This window comes from Salmo salar, chromosome 17, assembly GCF_965601325.2.
Source record: "Salmo salar chromosome 17, fSalSal1, whole genome shotgun sequence".
Classification (NCBI taxonomy): domain Eukaryota; kingdom Metazoa; phylum Chordata; class Actinopteri; order Salmoniformes; family Salmonidae; genus Salmo; species Salmo salar.
This window is the reverse complement of record NC_138307.1, coordinates 25,085,552-25,098,795: the sequence shown is the minus strand read 5'-3', so window position 1 is coordinate 25,098,795 and position 13,244 is coordinate 25,085,552. Positions and strand designations below refer to the sequence as shown.

At 44.5% G+C, this 13,244-nt stretch overlaps 1 protein-coding gene across 7 annotated transcripts in view; it reads right to left on the bottom strand.

Moving 5' to 3' along the window:
• Positions 1–13,244, bottom strand: part of LOC106575862 (myc box-dependent-interacting protein 1) — a 43,353-nt gene that overhangs the window by 23,980 nt on the left and 6,129 nt on the right. For 4 of the 7 annotated variants that reach the window (XM_082963665.1, XM_082963664.1, XM_082963670.1 and 1 more), the window contains exons 2-10: positions 5,337–5,417; positions 4,972–5,026; positions 3,598–3,692; positions 2,923–3,018; positions 2,081–2,188; positions 1,232–1,324; positions 741–826; positions 379–454; positions 223–278 (exon numbers count right to left, since the gene is read on the bottom strand). In XM_082963665.1, coding sequence (XP_082819791.1) covers positions 223–278; positions 379–454; positions 741–826; positions 1,232–1,324; positions 2,081–2,188; positions 2,923–3,018; positions 3,598–3,692; positions 4,972–5,026; positions 5,337–5,417 — 746 coding nt within the window. Of the gene's footprint in view, positions 1–222; positions 279–378; positions 455–740; positions 827–1,231; positions 1,325–2,080; positions 2,189–2,922; positions 3,019–3,597; positions 3,693–4,971; positions 5,027–5,336; positions 5,418–7,892; positions 7,968–13,244 lie in introns of those variants that run through there. The other 3 variants (XM_082963668.1, XM_082963667.1, XM_082963666.1) reach the window with 2 other exon arrangements.

Sequence of the window (13,244 nt, the reverse complement as noted above, 5' to 3'; positions counted from 1 at the left end):
GACATCATGTAATCCGTTACTCCCCAACCCTGTGTATGCATTGGACCTCATTTCTCTAGAATTACCATAAAGTTCCTAAAAGGTGCACCAGACAGAGGTAGATTTTACAGGTACATATAACAGTGGGGCAAAGTGGACAGCTATGCCATAGATGAACACTATCATATGTACAATACTCCACTGGTATTCACAACACTGGTATTATGTCAAAGTCTCACTCACTTGGCCAGCCTCTGCTCATCCAGTTTGGTCATGACATCATTCAGGTCCTGGTTCAGCTGCAAACAGAAAGATTGGAGGAGGTAAATGAATCAATCTAGACATGTATTATCAATCAGTCCCATGTACTGACGGTAGGGACCCAGCTCTCCCTCTCACCTTTCCCATGTCTTTGTGGAACCTCTGCTGATATCCAGCCATACTCTGGAATGTGTTAACATAGAAGCCAACACGACTAGAGAGAAGAGAGGAGAAAGAGAGAAGGTGTTAACATGGTGGCTGGCAACACTGTGTGTGTGTGTGTGTGTGTGTGTGTGTCTGACTGTGATGATGTGTGGAAGAGAGAACGTGTTAACATGGTGGCTGGCAACACTGTGCGTGTGTGTGTGTCTGACTGTCTGTGATGACATGTGGAAGAGAGAACGTGATAACAGTGGCTGTAAGTGGGTGACTCTTCAGAAAGACAGGGAAGGAGATTGTGTCAGCCTGGTAGCATCAGTGAGAGGGTGGAGAAGTCTCACCTGTTCCACAGCTGTGGAAGCTCATCCTGCAGATCTACGTTGATCTCCTCAAATACTTTCTGAGCTCTCCCTAACTCCTCCTCTGCCTGTACAGACACCATCACACATCCAGAGGTTAAACAATGTTAGTATATGCCTGTATAGACACCATCACACATCCACAGAGGTTAAACAATGTTAGTATATGCCTGTATAGACACCATCACACATCCACAGAGGTTAAACAATGTTAGTATCTGCCTGTACAGACACCATCACACATCCACAGAGGTTGAACAATTCTACAGTATCATGTTTGTTAGTACGTTACTCAAAAGAAAGCGCATTATCTACAATCAAACTAAAGAATGACATGGAATGCAGAAAGAATGTTAGGGCATGGTGGCATAGAATTAGGAATTAGAACTCAGAATGGGTGATTGACAAGTGAGTGTTGAAGGCATGGCAGGGTCAGGGCGAAGTGTGACAGGGGTGAGTTAGACATCAGTCACCTGGTTTCTGGTCAGGTTAGTTTGAGCTATTTGATGAGCAGACAGAATCCCCTGGGCCCAACCTGGGGCAGCCTTCTCCACAAGAGACATCGGCTAGCCATGCAGACGGACGGACAGAGAGAAGGCAAGACAAATAGTTTGACAGGCAGGTTAGCATTCAGACAGGCAGGTTAGCAATTCAGACAGGCAGGTTTGAGAGAGTTTTGAAATAGGGCAAGAGTATTTCCATATTGTACATTAACTAACACCCAATCAAACACACACACATGAAAAACAGGTTAATGAGACTTTTTTTCCCCAGTAGGTTGATTGGTTGCTTATTTCAACTGGTATAGCCTAAGCCCATGGGAGTATGTGGCAAGCATAGCAAAACGTGCCGCGCCAAAATTGCAATACAGAATGTTGCTTACTGACATCAGACATCATAATGGGGGTATTTGCATTAGCTTTGTTAAGGCCTTTATAGAGTCATGACTGAGTCACATTATAGAGCCGACCTGAACTGAACTGGCCTGGATATTTTCTCTTTACATTGTTCTGTTCCTTCCAAGAAGGTTCCAGAAATGCTGGCCCTCTGTAGTTGGTAGAGCATGGCGCTTACAACGCCAGGATAGTGAGTTTGATTCCCGGGACCACCCGTACGTAACATGTAGGCATCCATGACTAAGTTGCTTTGGATAAAAGCATCTGATAAATGGCATATATTATTTGTTATTTTAAACGATGGTGGATGCAAAACCAGGCCATCCCAGTACAGCTGGCTCAGCTTGGTTTGGCTCAGCTTGGTTTGGCTCAGCAGTGTGATACCGTAATGAACCCAGGAAACGATGCAGTGGGCGGCCATCTTACCTTGGCAATCTTGGCCTGGTCCTGCTTCTTGCCCTTCTGTAGGGAGCCAAAGTGATGCCTCGCACTGTCGTAGTCGGTCATCTTCCTGTCCCGCTTAGCGATGCGTGCCTGGTCAGAGACACCAGACAAACATACCCACAGAGTCACTGATAGATAGAAGGCTGCAGCTTCTTGAGAACCAATTAATCAAATGTATGTATTGATGTATCCTCTAACTGGTCAGGGAACTGAGCTGTTTCAGGGCTCCATTTAAATCAGGATCGCTGAAACGTTAAAGATTGCGCACCAGAAATGTAAAGGTGATTTCCTATTGAGCAGACATATGCAGTGTTTACCATGAATGCAGTCTCTGCAAACAGAGGAACATTACCATTACATTTTAAATCACGCTGTAACTCTGAACTTCCACCATATGGATTGTATAGAGCCCAGTATGCGTAGTCTGTTCTGTTAGAGCCCTCGGTACCAGTATGCGTAGTCTGTTCTGTTAGAGCCCTCGGTACCAGTATGCGTAGTCTGTTCTGTTAGAGCCCTCGGTACCAGTATGCGTAGTCTGTTCTGTTAGAGCCCTCGGTACCAGTATGCGTAGTCTGTTCTGTTAGAGCCCTCGGTACCAGTATGCGTAGTCTGTTCTGTTAGAGCCCTCGGTACCAGTATGCGTAGTCTGTTCTGTTAGAGCCCTCGGTACCAGTATGCGTAGTCTGTTCTGTTTGTTAATGTGAAAAATCTATACATTTTTTATAAAAACATATTTATTTGTTTATTTATTATGGAGCTTCATTTTTCACAAAAGGGCCAAACACACACCCTCACACTGAGCACCTGACTGCAGTGACACACACCTTAACGTCAGGGAACTGGGCCAGATAGGTATCCATGGCGATCATGGAATTGTCCACAAGCTTGTCGTGGTAATCTGACCACAGGATGTCTGTCTCCTACAATACAGACAGCTGAGTCAAACAACACACTCACAAATGCAAACACTCACGCATACACCCACCCCCACCCCAATAACAGCTCCACTAACAGTGCAGTTCAGAGCTAGTCTGAAACTAGTGCCATGTCTTTTAGCTATAGATCTAGTGTAGGCCACAGCTATTCCCACTAGTCCTCATTCATCACCAGTCTACACAGTCATGAATGAGCTGTCCTTTACCTCCATGCAATAGTCCATCTCCTTCTCTATCATCTCCTACAGACGGAAGGATGGAGAGATGGAGGGAAAGAGACATGCAGTGAGAGAGAGAGGAGTATGTGTTGCAGGGAGAAGAAGTGAATGTGACAGTGATGAAATGGAGGGAGGAAACTAGACACTGGTTCCCTTTTCTATTCTCTTTTTACTCAAACAACCAATAGAATTGATCTGAAGTTCTCATGTTCTTTCTGCATTTTCAATTATACATTTAATTCAACCTCTGAAGTTTTGTACACCTCTTTCACAGAGGAACAGGTAGTCTTTCATCCTGAATTCCCATAGATCTCACACACACACCAACCGTGCTAGTCTCTCTCACCTCTGCGATGGTATCCACTTCCTCCTTGCCAAACCACTCTGGCTCGTACATATCCGCCAGACAGTCCTGCAGACGCTTGGACGCATCATGCATGGCTGAGGACAGACAGAGCACAGACAGACAGACGACAGACAGACAAAAAACAAATGAAACTGGGCCTACAACAGGAAGAGGTCTGTGTGTATTAATGTGTGTGTGAACACTACAACTGTGTCGCTCCCAAAATAGACAAGATCGAAACTGACAGATATTACTGTAATACCTAATAATAAGTTACAGGATACCTGCACACACATTTATACATTTACATTTTTTTACATTTACGTCATTTAGCAGACGCTCTTATCCAGAGCGACTTACAAATTGGTGCATTCACCTTATGATATCCAGTGGAACAACCACTTTACAATAGTACATCTATATCTTTTTTTGGGTGGGGGGGGGGGGGTTAGAAGGATTACTTTATCCTATCCCAGGTATTCCTTAAAGAGGTGGGGTTTCAGGTGTCTACGGAAGGTGGTGATTGACTCCGCTGTCCTGGCGTCGTGAGGGAGCTTGTTCCACCATTGGGGTGCCAGAGCAGCGAACAGTTTTGACTGGGCTGAGCAAGAACTGTGCTTCCGCAGAGGTAGGGGGGCCAGCAGGCCAGAGGTGGATGAACGCAGTGCCCTTGTTTGGGTGTAGGGCCTGATCAGAGCCTGAAGGTACGGAGGTGCCATTCCCCGTTTATAAGTCTATGCTAGGTAAAACCCCGCCTTATCTCAGCTCACTGGTCACCATAGCAGCACGCGCTCCAGCAGGTATATCTCACTGGTCACCCCAAAAGCCAATTCCTCCTTTGGCCGCCTTTCCTTCCAGTTCTCTGCTGCCAATGACTGGAACGAACTGCAAAAATCACTGAAGCTCCCTCACTAGCTTTAAGCACCAGCTGTCAGAGCAGCTCACAGATCACTGCACATAGCCCATCTGTAAACAGCCCATCCAACTACCTCGTCCCCATACTGTATTTATTTATTTATCTTGCTCCTTTGCACCCCAGTATCTCTACTTGCACATTAATCTTCTGCACATCTACCATTCCAGTGTCTAATTGCTGTATTGTAATTACTTCGCCACCATGGGCTATTTATTTATCTTACCTCATTTGCACTCACTGTATATAGATTTTTCTTTTTTCTACTGTATATTTGTTTATTCCATGTGTAACTCTGTGTTGTTGTATGTGTCGAACTGCTGTACTTTATCTTGGCCAGGTCGCAGTTGTAAATGAGAACTTGTTCTCAACTAGCCTACCTGGTTAATAAATAAAGGTGAAATATATATATATATTTTTAAAAACACACACACACACTCACAGAAAGACATGCTTCTTACTTTTAACTGCTGCCAGGTAGGCCCTCAAGTCTTTCTGCAGTTTGGTGCCCTCGGCCTGGAAAATACAACAATGGGTTGGACTGGGATTGTGAGCATGATGCCATTTTCACATTACTGAACCAAACTGAGCCAAGCTGTACTGTGCTGCCCTGGTTACACATACAACCTAGTTGCTGGGACCATACTGGAAAGGATATTGTGAAAAGACTATCTTAACCAGCCCAGTACGGTTCAGGTCAGTCATGGATCCGTTTGTGTGTGTGTGTGTGTGGGCTGGGAGGGGAGGGAACATTGGGCCACAACAGTGGGTTCACCATCTCAATGAGAGCGGGAGGAGAAAGAGTTGGAAGAGGCGGGACTCTCACCATCTGCTTGTTGAAGTTAGCCACACCCTCCTCGAACGCTGTGTCCCTGGTCTCATCAGCTTTACCCAGCTTCTGAAGGACCTGCCAGAAAGACAAAACATCCCTGGGTGAATACATGAGCACTACAGGGCTACTGCAGGACCTGGGAGAGCACAGTCAATAATCATACACAGTAATACTTTACTTAAAGAGACCCTAGTCTTAATGGCGACACCCTGTTTAAATAAATGTAAAATAATACATCTACTGACCTACAAAAATGAATGATATCTTTCCAATTGATTTGGAGGAACAGTATATAACTGGTAATACACTTGTCTATTTTTAGGCAGGCTGTCAAAGCCATGTGTCTCCTCTGTCTCTGGCAGAGACCAGCTGACAAGCACACCAAAGGCTCTGTGTGTCCGTCTCCTAGTTCAACATGGAGAACTTTGAAGCGTTAAGCTGTTCAACTCTGACTCGCTCTGGTGGAATTTTCTAAATGACACTAAATATTGTATACTACCCTGATAAAGCACATTTCAGTTTCAAAACAGGGCTTGTGAAATGTCATTTTTCGTCTCACAGGAAAATAATTCATTTGTGGAGGGGGTTACTGTAGCCTTGTTCACATTGGCAGTTTGAAGTTACTCAAATACAATTTTTTTGCATATCTGATTTGAATCTGTTTTTTTCCTCCAGTCTGAACAGCCAAAAGCCACATGGAATCGGATACTTCAAGCCACATTTCAAACCACCTTCGTAGGCAATGCGACTTGTCTTGAACGGTCAAATCAGATTTATTTGCCCTCACGTGGCTTTTAGATTTATTTGGCATATCTTGTTGCTTGCTAGCTACTTTGTTGACAGTTTGACAAGAACATGACATTGTAGCTAACTAGCTTGTTAACTGTTTACAGACAAATGAATGTGCTAGAAAGCTAAACAGCTACATAGCTAGCTTGCTGACTGCTGTGGCTAGCTCGCTGACTGCCAAACCAAAAAAAGATGGAGGAAAGCCAAAAACCACTTGTTTTGAAAGTTGGATCATCTTATTCTGAGACTTTAAGCGTTCTTCCACTATGAATTTGAACATTCAAAACAACTGGGAGCTATTGTTGTCACAACTTGTTACATAACTTCTGAGTGATAGGAAGCACAAGCACCACCAATCAGACTACACCACTGCGCACACACCCGTCATTACTATGGCAACTAGCATAGCCATGTCAACAAATAACTGCTGTCTGAACACAAACAAATCTGATTTGGTCACTTGCTGTTTGGACAGTCAGTATTCCAAAACAGATTTGAAAAACAAAACAGATTTCAGCATTAAGGCCTGCAGTGTGAACAAGGCTTAAGTGTCTTCTGTTCAGGGTCAGTTTCCCAAACCCAGATTGAGCATAGTCCTTCACTAAAAACCATTCAAGAGAAAATCTCCATTGAAAGTCCAGGATTCTGAGAAACTGAAACCTTAAAGTTTCACTTCTGCATTCTTTAACATTATAACCTCTGACTCATTCAAACAATAGAAAACGAAAACAGCAGACGTCAGCTTTTAGAAGAGCTTTCATCATTAAAAGAAGGAAGAGGGGGAAAGAGGAGAAGAATAGAAAAGTAAGCATTACATTGAAGTGAAAAGGAGGGAGCGATTGGGCAATGAAGAGCTGATGACTTGGGGAGTGATGGGGCAATGAAGAGCTGATGACTAGGGGAGATGGATGTACAAATGTAGAGGTTAGAGGGCAGTGAAAGGAAATAGAGGAAAATATGCAAGGTAAAGGAAGAGAAAAAGTCCCCTCATCCAGCTGATCCTGGGGCTGAGTTCACTAACACACTGAAAGAAGTCTCAGGACCAGAACAACCAATCAATCAGAATAAACCTAATTACAACAGTCAAAACAAAACTACATGACCTATTGGGAAACACAAGCAAAAAGCAAACTGCAGTGTTATATGGCCCTAAAATCGACAGTACACCATGGCTAACTATTTCACCATGGTTACTGATCGAAAATGTTGAAAAACACAACAATAATGCCTTGTGTCCTATTTTTTGTATTTGCTTCGTGCTGTTGATGGTAGTTGCACTTGATTCAGCAGCCGTAGCGCCGGGAAGGCAAAGTGTTCCCATTTTGAACCATTTCATGTCTGAAGGTAGAATTCTGCCTACCAGGCAGGACCAAAGAGTAAATCAAGTGCACCTACAGGCCTACCACTGGCCAATCAGATAGCTCAGATCACCGTATATGTACAGTTTCCTTGTGCCTCGACTGTAAAAAGAAGCCTCAAACGCACACGAAAGTTGATAATATGAGATTTTAAACTTTTAAAACCATGACTAGCGAGAGACTCAACGAAAACAGCAAAGAGCTACAGTTTTTATAAGTTCGAGTTTAAGTTGTTATTCAGCACTGTCAACACTTTGTTCAACAGGTTTATAAGCCATAAAATGCGCATTTCGTTAAGCTTGTGTTATTATTTGCGGCTTGTCTTCTTTAATATAGAAGAACATTTCACTTTCTCTGCTCATAGGAGTAACATGACTTGGTGCATGAGGCAGAAGTAACGTACCGTTTCCACTACTTCCGAATTCGCCAGACGAAGTTCCGCCCCATTCATTTTCAAAGGGAGCACGCGGAGCAATGCGCAGGGGATTGTGGGAAGGTTAGCGGCATGAACCCTGCTAGCGGAGCGATAGAAAAAGTTCAGCTCTACTTTATGCAAATTACACGCGGCCACCGCTGTCGTTGAAAAATCAGGTGAGGAGCAGATGTTTGCTTGAAAGTCTTCCCTTCATGAAACATAGTTCCTTCTGTCATTATTTCCGGGCAAACCAAAAAAAGATGGAGGAAAGCCAAATTGTTGCTGTGTCTGGATTTCTAATTCTATAGGATTTCCTAGAATACAGAGACAAAATCATAAGGTATGAAGGACAATTGCATTGATTTTTGGTGTTGGGTGAGGAGAGATTTGCACAACAATGTTTGTTTGTGCTGCCTGTTAGCTATGAACCTCAAGCAACCTATATTACATTTTACATTTGTCATTTAGCAGACGCTCTTATCCAGAGCAACTTACAGTAGTGAATGCATACATTTAATACATTTTTTTTTCTCTCCGTACTGGTCCTCCGTGGGAATCAAACCCACAACCCTGGCGTTGCACACACCATGCTCTACCAACTGAGCCACACGGCTTCGATCGCAAAACTGTGATCGAAGCCACCATTTGTGAATGTGTTGAGTCAATTCAATTGTGAAATTTGCCCACCAAAGGATAGAAATCACCAGTAACACACATTATAAATGATAAACTAAGAGCCAATTTATGCTTGATCCGTGAATGTTGTACGGATGGTGTGACGCCTCCGGAGGCACGCAGAGGTCAAATCAAGCTCCGCCTCTCAAATTTAGTAACAATGCGGATGGCTCCGTATAGCTCCGCATTGACATGACTGGTTGACGGTAGGTGGGGGCGGGAGATCCTGTATAAACAAACTGACTTCCTTGACAACTTCTTCCACAACAGCTCTGTACTGCTCTGCGAAGAGTAAGAAGTATAAATGCCCTTACTTCTGCAGAGGCCCCATCACCGTAAATGGTGCACAGCCAATGCAGACGTCTGAATGACCATGCAGCACATTTAAGTATGAATTTCATATGTAATATGCTACCAACTGGATTATGGTTATGGCTCTTTCATTATACTTGTGTCATGGCACTGATGATTATAACTCACTTCCTGTAAAATACATTGGCCTACATGGACATGAATGGATACTTTGGGTAAAGGACATTGTGGCTTTGACTTGCAAAAATTGTTGTGCAAATCTCTCTCCCTATCAACATCTCTGCAATCCTCCTCCATGCCATTGACCTTCTGATTTTGTCTCTGTAGTCTAAAATCATTCTCCGAAAATAAACGAGGTAGAATTACAACGCTCCCCCCAACGCACAACACATTATTTTCCGTTGACATTTTTAATTCGCCCACAAATTGCCAGCTCCTTATTTCCATGTACAGTCCTGTACCTAGAATCAAAGGGTTGGATTTGCACTAAACAATTTCATGTCAGAAACATCATGTAGAACATCTTATGGTTAGCCTCATATACATGATCTAGTGCATCAGTTTAAATTGAGAACATATATAGCTAGTTCATCACTATGTAAATGATGTGTGAGTTTAGCTATTCTCTGCTTCAGATGTATGATGTCAAGGGGCACATGTCCATTAGGCCAGTAATGACATCATACTGTAGACATATGGCTGCATTGGTGATGCATGTCATTATGATATGCAGCCTCCTCCGAACAGTTGATGTTGAGATGTGTCTTAACTTAATCTGTGAAGCATTTATTTGGGCTGCAATTTCTGAGGCTGGTAACTCTAATGAACTTATCCTCTGCAGCAGAGGGAACTCTGGGTCTTCCATTCCTGTGGCGATCCTCATGAGAGCCAGATGTTTTTTGCGACTGTACTTCAATAAACTTTTCAAACACAATAAGAAGGAAAGAAATTACAAATTAACTTTTAACAAGGCACACCTGTTAATTGCAATGCATGTTATCCTCATGAAGCTGGTTGAGAGAATGTCAAGAGTGTGCAAAGGGTGGCTACTTTGAAGAATCTCAAATAGAAAAGATATTGATTTATTTAACACTTTTGGTTACATTATTTCATCATTTTGATGTCTTCACTATTATCTTACAATGTATAAAATAGTAAAAAGAAAAACCCTTGAATAAGTAGGTGTCCAAATTTGACTGGTACTGTACATTGTCATGCCAATAAAGCATTTTAATGTAATTTTGTGAGAGAGAGAGAACTGATAACACTTGAAATGTCTCTTTTTTTTTTTAAACGTTTGAGTTCAATATCTACTGTTCAATTTTAATAGTTGGTTTTGCGTCTTCTCACTTTTGTTTACTTCACTTGCTTTGGCAATGTAAACATGTTTCCCATGCCAATAAAGCCCCTTTGAATTTGAAAGAGAGGACTGAAATTGTTGTGGACTTGAGAGAGCGTCAGAGCAAGCTCTTTGGCTCGTCATTGTGTCAACAGAGGATGTTGCCAAGGTCACCAGCTAATCTGGTAAGTTGACTCCTCCCACCACACAGCTATAACTAACCCCGGCCACCTGGCTGCCTAATTCTGGCCCAGGACTGGCCCACACGGGACCAGGGGATGATGATCACCACTTCCTGGACATCACAGTTATGGACCAGGTTCCATTTCACTCCCTAGCCTCTTGCCATAGAGCCTGGTTGTGTCCAGTAGGCACAAAACAGGAAAAATAAAAAACGTTTTGAAACATCAAGGTACTATCTGAACTTGTCCAATAGGAAACGCTTGTTGCATTTTTTGCTACGGTGTGCCCTATTGAACACTACCCCTGCCCTGACACTTTGGCTTTATCACTGAAGAAGACCGTGACAGTATTGACAGATCTGAAAAGACTGGGTAGGTATAATCAATCACTCTGTGTCAATGCCGTTGCCTGGTTCTCCCAAAGGATATGTTGTAGCCTCCGCCATTTTGATTTAGCCTGTCCAATCCTCTCAGATCTGAAAAACCAGAAGAGTAGGGGCAACACCATAGTTGTCAGAAAATGAAAATGACCCAGGCCAGAGACAGTGGCACTTCCTGATGGCACAGGGCTTTCCTCTAGTCTAGGACACATTGAGCAAGAGTGGCATTTCCTGATGGCACAGGGCTTTCCTCTCGTCTAGGACACAAGCAACAGTGGCACTTCCTGCACCACAGAATGAATAACAGTGGTGCTTCTGTAACAGTGTAGGTTCCGTCCCTCTCTTCGCCCCAACCCGGGCTCGAACCAGGGACCCTTGCACACATTAACAACTGACACCCCACGAAGCATCGTTACCCATCGCGCCACAAAAGCCGTGGCCCTTGCAACGCAAGGGGAAACCCTACTTCAAGTCTCAGAGCGAGTGACGTCACTGATTGAAACGCTATTAGCGCGCACCACCGCTAACTAACTAGCCATTTCACATCGGTTACACTTCTTACAGTGAGAAACAGCCTTGTGGGCTGGTTTACTGTAGTGTCTACTGTAGTGGTACAGCAGCCTTGGGGCCTGGTTTACTGTAGTGTCTACTGTAGTGTCTACTGTAGTGGAACAGCAGCCTTGGGGCCTGGTTTACTGTAGTGTCTACTGTAGTGGAACAGCAGCCTTGGGGCCTGGTTTACTGTAGTGTCTACTGTAGTGGTACAGCAGCCTTGGGGCCTGGTTTACTGTAGTGTCTACTGTAGTGGAACAGCAGCCTTGGGGCCTGGTTTACTGTAGTGTCTACTGTAGTGGTACAGCAGCCTTGGGGCCTGGTTTACTGTAGTGTCTACTGTAGTGTCTACTGTAGTGGAACAGCAGCCTTGGGGCCTGGTTTACTGTAGTGTCTACTGTAGTGGAACAGCAGCCTTGGGGCCTGGTTTACTGTAGTGTCTACTGTAGTGTCTACTGTAGTGGTACAGCAGCCTTGGGGCCTGGTTTACTGTAGTGTCTACTGTAGTGGAACAGCAGCCTTGGGGCCTGGTTTACTGTAGTGTCTACTGTAGTGGTACAGCAGCCTTGTGGGCTGGTTTACTGTAGTGTCTATTGTAGTGGAACAGCAGCCTTGGGGCCTGGTTTACTGTAGTGTCTACTGTAGTGGAACAGCAGCCTTGGGGCCTGGTTTACTGTAGTGTCTACTGTAGTGTCTACTGTAGTGGAACAGCAGCCTTGGGGCCTGGTTTACTGTAGTGTCTACTGTAGTGGAACAGCAGCCTTGGGGCCTGGTTTACTGTAGTGTCTACTGTAGTGGTACAGCAGCCTTGGGGCCTGGTTTACTGTAGTGTCTACTGTAGTGTCTACTGTAGTGGTACAGCAGTCTTGGGGCCTGGTTTACTGTAGTGTCTACTGTAGTGGTACAGCAGCCTTGGGGCCTGGTTTACTGTTGTGTCTACTGTAGTAGAACAGCAGCCTTGGGGCCTGGTTTACTGTAGTGTCTACTGTAGTGGTACAGCAGTCTTGGGGCCTGGTTTACTGTAGTGTCTACTGTAGTGGTACAGCAGCCTTGGGGCCTGGTTTACTGTTGTGTCTACTGTAGTAGAACAGCAGCCTTGGGGCCTGGTTTACTGTAGTGTCTACTGTAGTGGAACAGCAGCCTTGGGGCCTGGTTTACTGTAGTGTCTACTGTAGTGGAACAGCAGCCTTGGGGCCTGGTTTACTGTAGTGTCTACTGTAGTGGAACATCAGCCTTGTGGGCTGGTTTACTGTAGTGTCTACTGTAGTGGTACAGCAGCCTTGGGGCCTGGTTTACTGTAGTGTCTACTGTAGTGGAACAGCAGCCTTGTGGCCTGGTTTACTGTAGTGTCTACTATAGTGTCTACTGTAGTGGTATAGCAGCCTTGGCCTGGTTTACTGTAGTGTCTACTGTAGTGTCTACTGTAGTGGTACAGCAGCCTTGGGGCCTGGTTTACTGTAGTGTCTACTGTAGTGGTACAGCAGCCTTGGGTCTGGTTTACTGTAGTATCTACTGTAGTGGTACAGCAGCCTTGGCCTGGTTTACTGTAGTGTCTACTGTAGTGTCTACTGTAGTGGTACAGCAGTCTTGGGGCCTGGTTTACTGTAGTGTCTACTGTAGTGGTACAGCAGCCTTGGGGCCTGGTTTACTGTTGTGTCTACTGTAGTAGAACAGCAGCCTTGGGGCCTGGTTTACTGTAGTGTCTACTGTAGTGGTACAGCAGTCTTGGGGCCTGGTTTACTGTAGTGTCTACTGTAGTGGTACAGCAGCCTTGGGGCCTGGTTTACTGTTGTGTCTACTGTAGTAGAACAGCAGCCTTGGGGCCTGGTTTACTGTAGTGTCTACTGTAGTGGAACAGCAGCCTTGGGGCCTGGTTTACTGTAGTGTCTACTGTAGTGGA